The sequence below is a fragment of the Choloepus didactylus genome, chromosome 7, assembly GCF_015220235.1.
Source record: "Choloepus didactylus isolate mChoDid1 chromosome 7, mChoDid1.pri, whole genome shotgun sequence".
Lineage (NCBI taxonomy): Eukaryota > Metazoa > Chordata > Mammalia > Pilosa > Megalonychidae > Choloepus > Choloepus didactylus.
In genome coordinates this window covers 38,930,637-38,949,942 of record NC_051313.1, presented here as the reverse complement: position 1 = coordinate 38,949,942, position 19,306 = coordinate 38,930,637, and the positions used below count along the sequence as shown (strand labels likewise).

The 19,306-nt window shown below is 33.2% G+C and overlaps 1 protein-coding gene across 12 annotated transcripts in view; it reads right to left on the bottom strand.

The window, feature by feature from the left end:
* REV3L (REV3 like, DNA directed polymerase zeta catalytic subunit) overlaps positions 1 to 19,306 on the bottom strand; it is a 229,754-nt gene that overhangs the window by 64,694 nt on the left and 145,754 nt on the right. For 11 of the 12 annotated variants that reach the window (XM_037843747.1, XM_037843746.1, XM_037843749.1 and 8 more), the window contains 6 exons: positions 18,927 to 19,011; positions 18,691 to 18,842; positions 14,511 to 14,630; positions 12,437 to 12,674; positions 7,045 to 7,187; positions 2,197 to 6,367 (listed from right to left, as the gene is read on the bottom strand). In XM_037843747.1, the coding sequence (XP_037699675.1) occupies positions 2,197 to 6,367; positions 7,045 to 7,187; positions 12,437 to 12,674; positions 14,511 to 14,630; positions 18,691 to 18,842; positions 18,927 to 19,011 (4,909 nt within the window). The remainder of the gene's footprint in view (positions 1 to 2,196; positions 6,368 to 7,044; positions 7,188 to 12,436; positions 12,675 to 14,510; positions 14,631 to 18,690; positions 18,843 to 18,926; positions 19,012 to 19,306) is intronic. The other variant, XM_037843748.1, reaches the window with a different exon arrangement.

Genomic DNA, 19,306 nt, shown 5'->3' with positions numbered 1-19,306 from the left:
CTACTAGATGAATTTCCTTTGGAAGGTATCATCAATACCAGGGAAAGCAAGTTTGCTTTGTTTTAGTGTCCCATGAAACCTTCTTTCCTTCAAGGAAATGGGACAAACTTATCAGATTCCTTTCCTCTACTCATCTTCTATAACTTTCCACTGTCACCACATATCGTTAAAAACAACGGAGGAATTTATCACTCAGACAGTATACCCCTGGATTTTACTTATAGTCTCTTTCTATATCCTCTAACATCTATAGTACTTTATCAAATTTAGTTGGTTCAAACATACAAATCTTTGTAACCCCCAAATTCCCTTAGGCATTAAAAAACCACACAAAATTGAGGTAAATGACCACAATTTCTTCTTCCCTATACATGGCAAGGTTTAATACTAATATAAGGTCTAAAACTAACCATAAAACCAAAGAACTTAAAAGTTAGCAGAGCCCACAGAATGTATAGCTTAAATGTTACTAATATGTGTTTGTGGGGGAATCATGAATTAAAAGGTAGCCTGGTTTAGTTTCCAATAGTTCTAAATGTTAAGCTAAACCTCTGTCTTTCTCTAAAATGTATCCATTGGTTTTATTTCTGCATTCTGCAGCAACATAAAATAAGTATTTTTTTCTTCCACACAGTATTTTCATGGCTATGAAGACAGTTCTTAGTTTTTTCAACCACTTCTCTTGGGGCATGATTCCCCAAATGTCCTGGCCATCTGCTATATTTCCTAAATTTTCTATATGAACACAGTTTTATATAAAAAACAAAATTGTTTCTTTTTTAAATAATGACTATCTTTTTTTATTTTAGCTGCAAGAAAGCATCAAAGTTGGACAATAAGCTAATAATAAACAGCAAAAGTAGCACATGACAACATGTTTGGGGACTAAAAATAAAAAAGATGCGTAAGACTGAGGTAGAAAAAGTAGATCAATTAAAAAATACACTACAATCACTACCACTACCGATAAAGTTATATAACAGAAACTAATACCTAAGGAACACATATTCTTAAATTCTGGGAGTAAAATAAGGAGAAAGAGTCCCATTCAAGTTAAAGGACCACACATGGATACGAAACTTTGTTGGGAAGGGAAATTTTTCTGCTCTTCACTTCCAGTCCTTAACAGAGGGAATTTCTACCCTATGTTTCTAGTCATTTTTTCTCACTTCTTTCTTAAGTGAGCTCCTGTGAGAATTACTGCTAGTCTGCTGGTTAAAAGCCTGATGCTCACTGTGTCTTTTTAGATAAGGTCAGGAACACTGTGCTTGCTTCAGGTCAGTGCACACATGCCTCCTTCCATTCTATGAATTAAGCAGGGCCTGCTTCAGCAGTCCTAGCCATCCTCTGATTCTGACTGGATGGTTGAAGTGAGCTGCCTCTTCATGCAACTGGTTAGATAAATGGGAACACAGTCTGTTTCACAGAAACAGAGGGCAGGAAAAAGAACCATCATGTAAACCTCGTAGATTAAGCCATGTTCTCCAACTCATCTCTTATCAGATATGCCTTGCATTGGTGATGGAGGTGGGACAGGATATCTCATTTTGCTGTTGGCCTTGTGTATGTGTCTGTGTGTTTGCATGCATGCATGTCTGATTATCTATCACTTCTCTGAAGAAATTCTTAAAAAAAGAGGTAAGGGTGACCAAATTTGATCTTACATCCCTAATATGATGCATACTAACCATACTAACAATATGACTGATGTTGGCAACATGAAAAGAATGTGGTATATAATAAAACCAATTTAAAGTAAACTTCATTTAGCGATGACTCTAAGGGTACTTAATGTATGCTCATTTTCAAACACTTAAAAAATGAAGTTAAAAAATTACAAAAGTTAATCATTTAAAAAATGATAACTGTAAATACTTTTAAAGTAGTATGACATCCTTCTTAATTTTGCATCATGTCACAGTGAGCCTCTGCACCTCTAATCCTTAATGGAGATACAATGTCAAATAATAGTAGGTCTAAGTCCAATACTTATAAACCGTAACAAATTTCTCTAGGCACAATCATCAGGCTAGTCTGTGAAATTTTCTTAAAACTATAACTATGAATAGTTTTCACAATGATATGCTTACAAATACAGTATCACAGCCATAAAACTAGGACGCAAGTATCAAGTGTTATTATATACATTATAATTATTTAACTGAACGACCCAAAGGAAAAAATAGTTCAGATTACCTGGGCTTTTCTGGTACATCAGAAGGATTACTGCAAAATGGTTCCTGGTAAATAGTTTCTGAAAGGTCATGATCCAACAAAGTTGCCATAATTTCTTCCCTACTTGGTGGGGACATAAGTGGTTTCAGAATGTGAGCAGTTCGAGGGGTGAAACTGCCATTTTTAGACTGTGAGGGAGAGCTGGTAGACCTTGGTGAACTATCAGGAGTTGGTGTCAATATATCATTGTTTCTTGAAACATACAATTCTAAATCTTCAGAGGCTGCATCCACAAGTTCACCATCAGGGGAGGATAGTATAGTAGTAAAAGAGGTATTGACTGAGTCAAGAGACTGTCCCATTTCTTTTTTGTTGTGACCTTGAATCCAGTCTGAATTGCTTGGCTGTGGGAGGCTAAGAAATACTTCTTGGCTTACTGAACTCCTATTCAATCTGGGTTTTTCATTTAGACGGTCTTCTGGTTGCTGGACACTGAAAGACTCCATTATTGAGTTAGACCGAGTTGTTAGAGGATGAAAACTATTTTTCCAAGGATTGTGGCAATGATTCTCATTGCTGTCTATGGATGACTTCTCAAAAAGTTCAGGACTTAAAGTACTAGATCTAATCCATGAGGTTGGGTCTGAGGCATGGTGCTTGTCTTCATCACATTTCAGGTTATCATGACTTAAAAACTCGCTTTTTTCTATAGTTTGTCCTGGAAAAAGATCCTGAACCGCATCACTTAGGAACTTTTGAGGCAAATTTTGATCAGCTGGAACAAACTGACTTCCAGAATAAAAACTACAAAATCCAGTTTGGCCTATTGCATTAATATCAAAATTATAATTATGTTCAGGAGACAAGCTATCTTCAAGTGAATAACAACTTTCAAAACCTGGATCTGAAAAAAAGATGGGACTATCATCCGATAGGGAGTTATCTAATTGACCAGAGTTTTGCAAATTTAGAGAGTTCACTTTTAGAAGTTTTGGAATTTTTTCTTTAGGTTTTGTACTTCTGGGAGTTCGAGGTTTTCTTGGAGATGTTACTGATCGTGTTCGTTTAATTGCTTTGTTATGTTCAACAGAATCAGAAATATTTTTGTTTGGTTGCTGTTTACTAGATAATGGGTCTTGTATAACATTTGCATTTTGTGCTTTCTGCTGTCTCTTTTGTAACAATTCTTTTAGAACTGCTAGTCCAGACTGTCCTTCACCAAATGCTGAAGTAGTTGACACATTTCGATTTTTACACTGAGAAAGTGCTTTGGTTTGTGAAATTGCTTCTGACAATGACCTCTGTTTTACCTTTTCAGGTTTAAAATTTGACATATCTAAAATAAAGCCCCTTTGTTTTTGCTCCCGTGCTATTTGTTTGATTGGACTTCTTAAAGAAGCTACAAAGCAAGCATTAGGCTTTTGGCTTTCCTCTGACGCTGCATTTCCTAGAGAACAAGTTTCATTGTGCTTTGACTGCTCTGCCATGCATACAATCTGCTGCTGACTGTCTTTGCAATGCAAGAAATTAGAGGTATATGCCTGATCTGGCTTTGATTCCAGGGAACTGTGATACTCACTTCGTTTTCCTATAGATGACAAGTTTTTTTGTATATTTGCATTAGCAGTACCTTCTGTCTTTGGAGACATTATACTCGAGGATATCTGTGTATTCTGTGCTACCTGAGACAAATGGTTGGAAAGGTCAAATATACTTTTTTGACTCAAAGTTGATTCCTTTACAGTAAACATAGCACTTTGATTATGACATCTTTGAACATTCACTTTTGATCTTCCAGGCCCTACAGAACTACAAACAACTGATGAATGTAAATCATCTCGTGCACTGGGGAATGTTTGCAAATCCACAGGTTTTTTACTTTCTAAGAAAGAAGAAAAGCAGCCAGGTAACTTCTGTTGTGCATTAATTCCAGTGTGAAGGGGAGCAGAAAGGGGATGATCTGTAGTAGAGCCCATTAGTGACCCATCTTTAGGTTTAAAAAGCAGCTGAGAATTTCCAGAATTACTGGAGATTTCAGACACATTCTGGTGTTTCAGCACAAACTTAACTTCAGCACCAGAATGAGATTTTACTTTTTCATCCTTAAGTGTTATGTGCTTTCTTGATGTAACTTTCTCATTTGTTTTTTGTTTTTGCTTTGCTCTCGGTTTCTTTTTTCCATCATCTACTAGTTTATTTGTCTGATTTCGTCTGTTCCTTTTCTTAGTAACTCCAGAGGGATTAACAAGCTTTGTTTTTGACTTCTTAGCCTGTGTTCTTGGTCCACTATTTTTCCCTATATGGGAATTAACAGCCTTGCTATTGTATGCATTAGGACCTTTAAAAAGCATTGCTTCTTTCTCTGCAGCAGCTATAATTTCTTCAGCTCTTGGATCTGTGGGAGACCAGCAACGCGGTGGAGAAGAATTTATGGGACTTGTGCTTCTCTCAGAAAGAAAACCTAGTTTAGACATAACATCACTATAATTCAAGTCACAGTCTTCGGTTTCAGCGATGTAAGATGGTGAGGGAGGAGAAAGAATAGCATGTGACCTTTTTTTCCTGAAAGATAAAGTTCTTTTAATATTTTCACTATTCGTCCTGTGTTGCCTACCAGTTTTTTTCTTAGCAGACTTATGTTTTGATTTTCTTCTGTGACTTCTCTTTGGTGTTAATGGATAAACGGGATATTTGGTTGCAGGGGAGTCAGGAACTTTTGGCCAAAAGTCCTTCAAAGGTGCAAGCTTTTTGTATAGTTCCATTTTTTCTTCTGTTAATATTACTTGTTTCTCTTTAGAGTCTATTTTTCCTAGCTTTACAAGCATATTTTTTCTCCCTCTAAATCTATTAATAATAATATACTTTATGATAACAGGGGGCAGTTTTTTAGGCATTTTTCTTCGTTTTCGAGATTTGAGAGTTCCATCTAAACTTTCACCAATTTCCATGGGATGAGGTAGGCTAATTTTTGAGTTGTTTGTTACAAAACTTGATTCACTATCTTCAGTTTCATAATTTACCTTGCGTTTGGCTCTAAGTGTGTATTTATTTCCATAAAGTCCAAAAGACTGCTCAGTTTCTAAGGTTCCATCTCCAAAGTGACAGTCTATAAAACTGTCTGTAGGTGTTTTATTTTCGAAAGCTCCACGGGTGACTTTAATTAAATCATTGGCCAATACATTATCCTTCTCAGGATTATTATCACAGGGTTTATTCTGTATACAATTGTCTTTTGTGGATCCCATCTCACTGGTTTTGGTAGAAGTCTCCTGCTGACCGGTAAGTTTCTTTTTAGTCAATTTTAACCGGGACTGTTTATTGCTAGGTTGTAGTTTATATGTGACAGGAGATAATTTCTGTGGTCTACTGAGACAATTAGAAAGTACAACACTGGGAAAAAACATATAATGTGCTGCTTGTTGGCTGAGGCTTGGTTTTTCTGTTTTATGTTCTTGAAATTCTTCATATCTAATTTTAAGTTTATTTAGTCCACTTTCATCAGCAATGCTATCAAGAGAATGCACCATAGTTCTATTCTCCCCTGAGCATGACAGCAAGTCACAATTTTCAGTTAATGATGAAGGGAATAAGTTACTCAAAGCTGTTTTGTTACCTTTTTCATTTCCATCAGAGCATAATTTATTTTTTGAGTTGCTTAAGTCAGAAAAGTGGAAAGGGCTTTTGCCCAATGTACTCTCGCTAGTATGACGGTTCATATGTATAAAAGGGGCATCTTTTTCAACTTTTCTAATATTTGTATACTTCCTACTTGGTATTTGTCTAGTAACAGATGGAATGTCTTCTTCATAGTCAAAAATATTATTTTCACAGGAAGATACTGAGAAGATACCTTTCTTACTACTTTCTTTATGAGAATTTTCTGAATGGACAGTACTGCTTAAAGATCCAGGGTATTTCAGAGAGTAAGTGCTTTCATTTGTAAAAGAAGCAACTGAATGATCTAGACCTTTTTCTGTGTTGTTTGGCTGTGAAAGGTCTTCAATTAAATCTTCCTTGTTCAAAACATGAGAAGAAAGGGCACTTGTGTGTTTACATTGAAAGGTAATCTTAGCAGAAGATGGGGGTTCTAATGTAGCAGCATCTTTGTGAAAAATGGAGGGTTTTACTGATAACTTGCTTGTTGCAATAACAGAAGAGTGGGTTCTTGAATTTTCATTGTTCAATGGATTATCTGGAATGGGGAAAAAATTATTTCATTTCCACCACGTAAAAAAAGATATTTCCCATACCAAGTTACTATCTCCATGCAAGAAATTATAAGAAATTAAGTTTGTATGTTTAAATTGGTTATCTTTAAAAAAAAAAAAGGTACTCCTATCATTAAGAGAATAACTTGAACTAAATAATCAAGTTAGTTAAATTTGTTTATTAGTCATTATTTTAAATACATATTCCTTTGATTAGAAATAGATTAAATTGATATGCAGTGCCTTTTGGGGGAATAATGAAAAAATACTGTCATCTTGAAATTTTTTTCACAAAATAATATGCTTCTTTGCATTAACACTTCAAATAGCTTAAGTTTTTAAACTTTTTCTATAAAGGTGATATATGAGTTGAAGACTGACAAAATAAGCTGAGAATATTTCATAAAGTTTCTTATGATACTTAAGTGTTAACATGATAAACTGATTGAAGTTTAGGAATCTTGAAATCAGTGATTAACAGATGTTATTTTCTTAGAAACAAAAATCCTATAGCTACATTAAAAAAAAATCCTAAGAATGACAAAATATAATGTATTGTTATAGCCTCATTTAGCTAATTGTAAGTTGATAATAGTTTTGAAATCAAATATATTTTTAGCCCCTAAATAGCCAAATGCTCACAATAGACTTGTTTACTTACCACTATTTTCATCTGCAGTTCCATCTAACTGAGGTATAGAAAGATTGGCTAGAAACAAACTATTATCACTCCATTCCATTTCTTCTTCTGAAGATGAATCATCATCTTCAGTTGAACTTCTGTGGGTATTTTTGCACAGTGATCTAGAGAATATTAAGATTTTCTGGTAAGAATAAGCTTTAGAAAAAAGTATCTCAGTGTCAAATAATTTGCATAATATGACCCTATAATGGTAAAACCGAATAAGAAAGATCTGAAAACTCTAACTTTAAAAAGAAAAGCAGATTTAATTTGCTTTATTAACATGTCCTACCATAGTACCTGCAAAATGTTATTGCAGACAGATTTTATAAAAATGCTCTTACATATATTTTCCAACAACAAAAAATAAGTTGGGAAGACATATATCTTCTTATCAACTAAAGCTCAACAGTACTGTTAACCCTACTGGCAAAGATTAAAATAATCACTTCAGTAGAAAATTAATAATTTTGAAATACCTGAAATACAACTGGTATCTTTGAGTATGATAACAGTAAACTAGAAGATATTTTAGTCACTGAATTTCTGCTAATATCTAGTAGTTCACTTCCTTCAACTGTAATAGACCAGAGTGGACCAATAATTCTCAGCTAGAGGTCAGGCATGCCAATGTGATTACAAAGGAAATCAAAGGGATGAAAAGCTGAACTGGAGAATCCTGACATGATCCTTTTCATGTAAGCTAAAAGACCTTAAAGTTCCTGTAACTGTAGCTCCACCATACCCTGATTACCCTTATCTAATCTTGTTCTTCCATATTTTATCTCCTTCATCCTAACCTCAGATATACATATAGAACAGCTGGGGTGAGAATCCAGTCATATCTAAATAAGTGGCATCCTGGTATATTTTAAGACACCTTCATAAATACAAAATCACTACATTCTGAATTGGAAAAAAAACAAAAACAGAAGATTAGAGGAGGAAGATTCAGGTTAGGGCTGAAAGAGAAAATAATAGGATCAGAGAGGGGCTAAGGAGTGGTAAAGCTACTGAGTCAAGCTGGCAGAGGCTACAAATTAGGGTTACTGAGGAATTCAGATGGACTGTGAAGTCCAGAGAGATACTCTCTAAGTTTCATCTCATATCGGTTCAAATTTTTTCAAGAGATCCTAGGGTAATAGTTTTCTTCCTATCTGGATGGGCAAATTTTCTTTCTATCCATGTCCAACAACTTCTTCCTCCTGTCTCAAAAGTTTCAAAAATATTATGTTTTCATTATAAGTGAATACCTTTTCCAAATCATAATTTGTCATAAAATCTCTCTCTTAAGAGCTGAAAAGTATTGGAGGCCATCCACTCTAACTTTCTACATAATGCAAAAATCCTATTTTTAATAGACTTGATATAATCCCTGCTGTTACATTCTCAGTTTAAGTGGCTTGCTGTCTCACAAAGTAACCTTTTCTATTGTTAATGGTTTTGCTTGTTAGTAATTATCTTGCTTTATTACACAAAAATCTTTCTTTCCAACTTCTATCTGTTATTCCTGCTTTTGTTCTCTATAGCCATACAAAACAGGTTTGTGCCTTTTTCCACAAGATAACTTTAAAATATTTGACAACATTTATAATTTGTCCCAGAATACCTCTCTAATTAAGCCAAACAGTCCCTAGTCTTTCAACTGCTCCTTAAAAAATGACAGATCCTGCTAGTTTTCTCCCTCTTCTTTCCCTTCCTTTTCCTTTTTCCAATATGCTTAAAATATGTTACCAAGGGCAGAGGATAACATCTAATGTACAGAGAAGTAACTAACCTCTTTTCTGGACACTATACTTCTATTGTTCAATCTCTTTTAAATATACTTTCATAAAATGTTTAAGTTTGTTTTCCCAAGGTTAAACTGGGCATGATTTTCATAGAATTACTCCAGTCAATAAAGACACAAGCATTAATCAATCACAGGATAAACCATGCCTGTTATTTTTAAAAGGTTGACACTACTGTAACAAGTAGATAGCGAGTTTAACAATCTTATACATGTGAATGTTTACTTAATAGAGGTTTCAAAGTATAGAAATAGAGACTGCAGAGGAAATGCTAATGATATACTAAAAGTAAGATCAAAGGAATGATACCAAAACAAACTAATGAGAAAACAATGAAGAGAAAAACAAATGGAATTAAGAAAAAGAGTGAAATGCCACAAGATAAATCAAATAGAAATATCAGATACAAATAGTCAACTTTGTTAAAATAGGAAAAAATGTAATCCAAGTTATTATAACAAAACAAACACATCAAATAAATACTATAATTATTTTATTAATAACTCAAAATCTGTTAGAATAACAAATGTTAGCCCAGGTATAGCTAGTAGCCAATAATTAAATTCACTGTTTTACCAATATATAACACTACAGCTTTACTGAATTCTTAATAAGGTAAAATCCAGGTTTTCCTACAGGAACTGTTAAGCCCAGAATAAACTGCAGTCTATCTAATCTATATTTGTGAAGCCAACTGACGGCACCTATGACTTTAGGTATCATCTATTTAATTTCAAGATATTTTTGAATGTATACTCTGCCATCCAATGACTTAACAATCCCTCCAATATTTGTAACAGTCTCAAGACAACCTAGCATGTACTTGCCACATGAAAAGCATTTAAGTAGTTTATGAATGGGAAAACATACATTCTCTCTGTAAATCCACCAAACTGGTTACTACTGCCATGTGTTCTCCTTACCAACAAGGATGTTATACGAGAATCTGTCAAATGTCTGGTTCATTTGATTACTCAATATGATTACTACATTTTCCTAAGTAACCATATTTTAAAAGGAACCAGTAGCACATGGCTTGAATACATGAAGGGTCCTGATATTCTCTGTTCCCTTTCTATGCACCCACAAGTGTTTATTTAATAATCTTTTTTATTTTTATCTTTTTTTTTGGACTGAAATGGAGATTAAGCTAACTAAAGGATGTATCTCCCCATTACTGGTCAATGTAAAGAATAACAATGATCAGCCCAGATTTCTAGAACTTTTCCTCTTATTCATTCTTCTTGACAGATTACCAATGGTTCCATTAACTCTATCTGCAAACTGTTTCAGTAACTTGGTCTACAATCTCTGACCCTACATTAATGAAGTCATTTAAAAGAACTAATTGGAGGTGTCCCATTCTTTCTATTTGGAGGCCTCAATTCCTTCTCAATCATGTTTGCTCTACATTGTCTGGGTTCGAAGAAACAAAATAAAAACTGGGTTTGCTTTCTCCTAGTCATCTGTTAATGTCACACTGCCTGCTTTAAGAATGGATCTGTGCTTTCCTTTTTAATTATCTTCTTTAAATATTTTTGTAGGGTGGGGTAGATATGCAGTTCTTATTTTCTTTTTTTTTAACTATGTGCTTAAAACTTATTTTGGGCTTTAGTTTGCCTGCCTCCATTTTTAGAGATGTAAGCACTCTCTAGTATTTGTTCTTCCTGTGTGAACCTCACTTGTATCCCATTTTCTAAGATTCACAGATTCCCAAAGGCTAGCCCTTCCAAAATGACAATCTGTTTCACGTGGGTTTGATTAAGCTTTAAAACTGGCAAATCCATTAGGCAAACATAGTAGAAACAAATATTCTGTGACAGTGTATATATCAACTCTTGTAGGTGACTGATAACCAGTGTCCCTGTCTCCATTGTCCTAGCATCCTCCAGCTGAGAATTACTATTTAATAACTCAACAGCCTTTACCCTAACTTCTCAGCATCATGATTAACTTCTTAAATATGACTTAAAAAAAGAAAAGGGAAAAAACTAATATAAAAAGTAAAATGTCTGCTTCCTTCCCCTATAATTAGGTATATAGTAGAATCCTTACTCTCTCTTCTATATTTTCCTAGTACACTGCTATAAAGAACTCCATTTTCATTCTCTGCAAAATGCTATTTCATACTTTCTTCCTAGTTTCACATATGCAGTTCCCCTCGCTGTCACAGTGATAAGTCATTCAAAGACTCAGCTCCTTGACCTCTGAAGACCTAATTTCACCTAGCTGAGACAGAATCAATGTTTGATTTTCTCATAGGGTTGTCCCCCAACAGTGTCTTAAAATGCCTTTTGCTGACATTTCCTAATCTGTTAAAATAATGACGCTAGGTAAAAAGGCATCTAAAATTTCTTTGTATTCTATAAAATTTGTCTTTTTTTTGTTATCAACTCTGAAATTCTTTTGGTGAAATATCAACGGGGGAAGTGCTTCAACCATACCAGACTATTCTGGAGCAGAGATAACCCTTTTATTCCAGTTTTTCTGATCTTTATTTCTGTTCTGTTTATTTCTATTTCTTTCTCCCAACTTCAGGAAATTTGCAACTTCAGTGCCATATTTGACTTGCTCTTCCTTTGTAACCTATCAATCAACTCTGTCTCCACAACCTTTGCCTCTGTTCTGTCCTCTTCTCCATACCTCCAGCCACTACCACTGAAACTGACTCTCACACCTAATATTCTAGTTTAGGCCTTCATTACCTCTTTTTATCTGGACTATTGTGATTCAATTTTTAACTGACCTCTTTGCTTTCAGCTCATCTCTCATATAATAGGGCTGGTAATTATAATGACTGCTATATATTGCTAACATTTCTCTCTAGTCTCATAACTCTGCAGTAATGAGAGCAGTTACCATTTCCCAAACCTTTAAAATGTGCCAGATCCCACACTAAGCCTTACGTGCATTCTCTCATTTAATTCTCACAACAAGCCTATAAAGTAGTTACCACTGTTATCTTCATTTTGCATACGAGGAAAACTGAGGCACAGAGATGTTAAAAGGCATACTCAGTGTTTCAGGCTCAGAAGCCTAAATTGTCCATACACAGAGCATATAGCTGTTACTTAGGGGCACACTCAAACCAATCAAGTTCAGAGACTGATTTAGAAAACCACAGTGGCATTACTCATTTATCTTGAGAAATGAACCAGAATACCAGTGTTTGTTTCTGGGACTCTCTTATTTATTTTTGATTTTTAATTTTTTCATTCTGATCAGACCTGGAAGCCATTCCTGTTCTTCAAGCTGACTCTATATATATTGTTATACACTGATAACTCTCAGTGGGCATTCTTTTTTAAAGTTCTGGGATAAAGAGGCACTTCAAAATACTGCATATATAAATAGATGGTTTCTAAAAGTTATTTTTATTTTTTTAATGTAGCACATTTTTATATGATGTTTTATGCACATGAAAAATGAATCACCACTTAAAAGGAATTTAAAAGAAGTCACTTTAGTTTATAAGGTATTTTAGATTATGAATAATATGAAGAAAGAATTTCTGATTAAAGAAGAATAGTGATAATGACAAAAGGAAGTTCTTAAAGTAACTGAAATAACTAATATATTACCTCTTTTTGGCACAATGTTCTTCAATATTGTTGTCCCATCTCTGGGACATTATCAAACTAAGTTCCATTTCTTCTTTTTCAATCTGGGGTTCATTTTCTTCATCATCACTGTTATGGGGGTTTCTAGAGTTTCCAAAGGAATGACATGGTGGTGACATCCTATTTCTTTCTCCCTGGTATCCATCACTTTCCAAACCAGCAAGAAGATGTACCAAAGCCTCATCAGGACTACTGCCCACTATAAAACAAGTGAAGCCATCACCAACAGATAACTTAAATTTTCTAAATAATTCAACAACTAGGATCAATTATAAAACATCATATGAAGGCACAACTATATGATGATACTGTGAGGAACTGATTGTATACTTTGAATGGATTATATGGTGTGTGAATATATCTCAATAAAATTGCATTTAAAAACAATAACAACAACATCATAGATGCTAGAACATGCTAAAAAATACAGCTGGTATGAAGATTTAAGTATTTATGTGTAGTTTTCCCAGCAAAATGTAACACCTGCATCATCTGCAATAGAAAGATTTAATGTCCTTATCAAAAAGATAATTTAAGAAAAAGACCATGAAGATGGGAGTTTGCTGTAATCTAGTATATGAACTTTTTCTCTGTAAAAGGAGATAATGCAGTCCTCATTTACTAAAATATCAAGTTTCAGGTTTTCTTTGTTGACATTAAAGAAACTGATTTATTCATGTTACCATATTTAAAGGCAAAAAATAAAAATATTTGCTTATAAGAGCCATTTTGGCAATAAACCATTTCTTAAGCCTAGAATTGCAGTTTGTTTTATTTTTCCTGTCCCATAGTTTAAAAAAGTTTGGTATTAGTAAATAAATTACAGATATTTGCCTCTGAGATCCTAGACTAACACTGAGATTGAACTTTAATAACCTTAGGCAAGGTGGAATTATACTTGTTGATGATACCATTTATTTGCCTAATGTAATGAAATACTGATTGCCCCTCTTCTTCTGTCTCCTCTTTTTTGAATTCCTTGACTTTCTCTAGGTTCCCCTGTTTTTTTTTAAACTAGAATGTAATTTACAATAATTTGGTATATAGATTTATTTATTAAGATGAAGAAATAGAACATTTTAGATGGTAAACCTCAATTTAATTTTTTATGTGGTCTCTGGATGATTTCTTTCTGCATGTAAACTTCATTTAAAAAAGAAAGTTCCCTACCTTTGTTTAAAATGTTCTTGAAATATGACTATGTACAATAATTTTGGTATTGTCCCTAATCAATGTTATATTCAAAGGTGAAAATGCAAATAACAGAAGACATCACATGGACTTACGATCACATTTGATCAATATCACATTTGATACCATAAAAATGAGAAAATAGAAAGGAAGAAAGGAAAGAAACATAAAATCACTATACCAAGGAAAACAAGAAGTATGAACTTCAATGCTACCTCATGTTATGCAGCAAAATTTTAAATAAATTTCTAAAAAATCTGTCAGTAATGTAGATAGAAATACTGAAAAGAAATCTAGTAAATGGCTTATGACGCTAATGAAAATACATTTAGGGTGATGGTGTAAGAAAACTACTGCAGCAAAGATACTAAAGAATAACTAGCACCTGCTACCTCTAGCTGAAAGGTAATGATTTTGAAGGAATTGTTTAGGGAAATTTCTGATAGTCACCTAGAAAGAATCAATTATGGTATTCTATTAATGTACTTAATATTGGAGAATTTCAATTAAAATAGTGCATTTTCCCCCTAAAGCAATATGGTTTTCCCCCAACCAAAGTGAAGTTAAAAAAAAAAAAATCATTATATCCTTTCATGATTGTTTTTTAGAAAAAGCTATGTAGAAAACAAAAACAAAGCTACCTTAGTTAATTCAAGGTTTTATTGTTATATTCAGTAGAGTAATAATTTATAGAACATACAACATTAACCTTTTCAAATCAAAGAAATAAATACACCCTCTCCCCCACCACAGACACACACACATACACACACACACACACTTCCTTTAAAGTCTAATGGTATTGATTGAAATGCTAAACATTTACAGTAGTTTTGTTACTTACTGAAAACTGGTGTCTCACTCAGTCTTTGGGTCAAAGGCTGGAAAGTCTGACTATTTTCCATGAGGTTCAAAATTGCTTCTTCATTAATAAGAGCTTCCTCCATTTGGTATCTAGTGTGACCTTAAGAAGACAAAGAATGAAAAACAATAAAGTAATAACCTAAATCTAAAATTATCATTTAGAATTTGTGTACATCAAAAAACATTATAATCTAAACCTATTGAAAATTTTAATGTTTCAGTGATATATACGAAATATCTAATTGGTCCATGGAATAACAGTTATAAAAAAGAACTTGAATATATGAATCACCAAATATTTACAATATTTTCAGCCTCTCCAATCCTATCTTAGTCTGTGTAGACAGTTATATCATCTGATAAAAATCACTGCACATTAAATATACGAAGGCAAAAGAACAAACTGTCAAATTTAAACAATGAAATTACTCTTTATGATTAAAAAATTACAAATAAATTCATTTTATATATTTTGTAGTTTTCAGAAAGTTTTCAGTTCATGATCTAAAAATGTTTTTCAAAGTGCAATTTTTATATAAGGTCTACTGCACAGAGTGGTTAAATAATTTAAAATAAAGATCAGAAAGCACATAGTAGTAGAGACAAAAAGACTTTAAAGCAAAAAACGGTAGGGATTTATGACAGCTAACTGGAAAACAGTTCCATTTTCCTGTTGCAGGTACTCAGACATTTTTTATAAGGCAGTTAGCAAAAGCTTCAGCAACAAATTATTTTTAACACGTTCTAGGATATAAATGAGGTAAGGAAGTGTTTAAATCAAAACAAAATAATAGCAAAAAAAACCTATGAAAAATAGCTTATCCCAAAATGAAAAACAAATGAGAAGGTAAGTAAATACAAAAGCTGGTTCTGAAAATAATAATATAATAGACAAGACTGGCAAGAATTATCAAAACAAAATAGAGAAGGTATAAATGAATTATATTAGGAGTAAATGAGGAGTGAAAAAGATAAAAAGCCCATGAACAACTTTATGCTGAAATATTGGAAAAATCAGATAAAACAATTTCTTAGAAAACATGACAAAACCTAACATAAGCAGAAACAGAAAACTTGAATAAACCTACAACAATTTGGAAATTGAATTGGTAGTTCAAAATTCACCTCTACTACCTTCCCTCCCCCTTCCCTTGCCATACACACAACATCCATCCACAAAAGACTATATTAAATCTGGATGGTTTTACAGATGAGCTCTAGCAAATCTTCAAGAAATAGACTATTCCTACCTAATAAAAATTTTTGCAGAAATGGAAGAGAAGGAAAGTACCACAACTCATTTAATGAGGCAAAGTATGTCTTTCTCAATTATTTAAAATATACACACACACACACACGTATGTAAATTCTAAACAAAATACTAGCAAAGTAGACATAGCAAGGCTTTAACAACAACAACAAAAAGCCACTATGACCAAGAAGGGTTTATTTCAGGAGTGCAAGGATAGTTTAACATTAGAAAATAAAAATTCTTTTAATGTAACCCACCATAGTAACAGAGTAAAAAAGAAAAACTGTGATTATGTTAATACATTCAGGAAAAAAAAATGGTAAAATTTAATTTGATATCTATTTATGAGTAAAAAACAAATATTTTTGCCAACAATAGAAGGGATATTACCTTAATTAAAGTGTATCTACAAATATCCTATAGTAAATTTTATACTTAATGATGAATTATTAAGCATTCCCTTTAGAGTCAGGAAAAAGACATTTTTCCTCAACGTTATCCTAGAGTTTTTAGCCAATGCAATAAGAAAAAAATGTATAAGGATGGAAAGGAAGCAATAAATTGTTATGTCCAGATGATGATTCAAAAGAAAATATACACAAGCCATTAGCCCTAATGAAAGCTGCTGGTTACAAGAATGATATACAAAGGTTAATGAAGTTCCTAAATACCAGCAACAGACAATTAGAAGATGTAAGTTTTGAAACATAATACTTACAAATTCCACAAGTATAAGGCACCTTGATTATATCTAGCAAAATATATACAATAATTCTACAAAGGAAATTATAAAACTTTATTGAAGGATATAAAAGATGACCAAATAAAATGAGAAATATACCATGTTCATTAATGAGACAAGATGATATATAAAGAAAAATGTTTCCTAAATCAGTCTATAAATTCAAAGAACTCCCAATAAAACCCCAACAGGGTTTTTCACAGAATGAAGCAATCTAATCCTAAAATTAACATGGGTGAGCTTCGAGGGTCAAGAATAGACCAAACATTCTGATGATGAATAAGGGAAGATCTGTCCTGACATAAATCAAGAAAGCAACAGTAATTAAAACAGTATATTAATACAGGAGTAACATGATAGAGGTAGGAATTCAGTGGGAAAAAATCCTTTCAAGCAATATGTTGAAACAACTAGTATCTATATACAGACGAAAAAGGACAATTATATCCATAGTATATACACAATAAGTAAAATTTCAGAGTTGAATTAAAGACCTAAATGTAAAACACCAATTGTAAGTGAACATAAACTTTATAGATGAATTTTTAAGTGAAAATCTTCATTACATGAGTTAGGGAAGGACTAGGTAAAAAATCAAACCATAAAGAAAATTTGACATAAAAATTGAAGACTAGCAATGCACGTACACAAGAGGGAGGAAGGAAGGAAGGGAGGAAGGCAGGGAAGAAGAAGGCAGGGAGGGAGGGAGGGAAAAAGAAGGAAAGAAAGCAGAAAGATAGATAAAAGGGGAAAAAAGCTCAAAAATTGTTTCAAGATTTCTATAAGATAAGCCCAGACTGGGAGAAAATATCTACAATGCACATAATTGACAAAGGCTTAACATCTAGAATACAGGAGGAGCTCCCATGAATCAGTGAGAAAGACTAATGACTCATTAGAAAATGAGCAAAGAACATGAACAAACAACACTGAGATCAGGAAACCCAAGTAGCCTCAAACCCATTAGTAATGAGGAAATGCAAATTAATAAAAATAAGGAGATACCATTTCACAGCATGAAAATTGTAAAAAATTAAAAATCAGACACTATCAAATAATGTGGGGAAATATAAGCTCTAATGCACTGTGGGAATATAAACTTAGGTACAATAATTTTATAGAGCAATTCTGCAATACTGGCAATATTGGCATTACTGCTGCTTTTATTACTAAAAATCCTAAAAAAAAATCCTTAAAAAAAAAAAAGCACTAAAAATAACAGGACTTGTAGGAAAAAAAGGATTGAACAAAAATTATGCAACTTTGTAAAGAGAACACTGAAGAAATAACTCTAGCTCAGTGGGGCTGGAGACTGCTATAGTGGACATTAAAAATGCATAGAAAATAGTAGAATGGAAATGTTGGCTTCATTTTGATAAGTGTACAGCTGGTTGGTATTAAGACAAAGCAAACAGTAGCAGAGTTTTGAGCCAGAAGGCTGCCATTATTTAGGTGAACTCAGGAGACAGCCATTGTTGGGGTACAACTCTTGGGGAAGGAGGGAGCCATGGGTATAGACTACTCATTTTCAGTTGTTTTCAAAGAACCCTTGCTGTCAGTGCAGAAGCTGAAAAGAGGGCTTTCCCTTTTCTGTTGAAGGCTATAATTTTACTGCTGGTATTGTGGCTCCCCTATCCTAGAAAAATTGCATATGAAGTAATGTGCATCATTCTCTTATTTACCAATCATGAATAAGCTAAGAAACACTGTTAGAACAGGTGCTCTCCAAGTAGAGTAGAATGCATATACTTTAAGGCCCAGCAAATTACACTTCTATCTATCTACAGGATTGAGTGAATTTTATGTTACATAAGTTACACCTCAATAAAGTTAAAAAATATGTTGAATGAAAAAGTAAGTTGTATAATTCTATGCCATTTATGTAAAATGTAAAACCTAAAGCAATAGTATATATTATGGACATACCTAAATAAGAAAATACAAAATCATATATGAGAACAGTTTGCACCAATTTCAAGATAGAGCTTATCTCTAAAGACGTAAAAATGAAAAGGAATGGGAGAGGGAGTATTTTTGGTATATCCATAATTTTATTTCTTAGGAAGGAAAAAAACTCTAGGGAACTCAACCAAATATTAATATCTCAGTACTGGATATACAGATGTCTGTTATGGTATTTTCTGTGTACTTGCAAACAGTTCTTACCTTTGGCCAGCTCTGTGTCTTTGTGGACTTCTACCGTATTGGCTGGTGTACACTGAAGCATTTCAGGAGAAAGAACCTCGGAATGCAATGTTAACTCAGCAGACAACTCCTGGGATCCATCGCTATAGTCCACAGATCCTGATAATGTTCTGCTTAATTAAAGCATATCCTTTATAACAAACTAGATAATGAAGCAATCAATTTAATTTTGAGATCAATAATAAATAATCACTTACACAGAGAAATCATTCTGCTTGAGAATTTCCTGAAGTCTCTTCTGAAATTTTTTTTCACTTTCAGTTGCTGACACAAACCTGCAATCTTTGAATTTTAAAAGTGCATTAAAATATGTAGATAGCAAGTGAATGAAATATTTTCCTTTCTCTTAAAATAGCTTTAAAAATAGTAGCATTTTCCTATCTTCCTCTTCATACATATGATAATACCTAAATGCAGTCCTATTATAACATCAAACAAAAGAGAAACGGTTGTTACTGAAGTTATAAAATTAAGCACTTAAAGTCAAAGGTTAAATTCTACAATATTACCTAAATCTAAGGCAGAAAAGCATTATTCTCTACCTATAAATATATCATACACTCTGAAACCTAGAAAT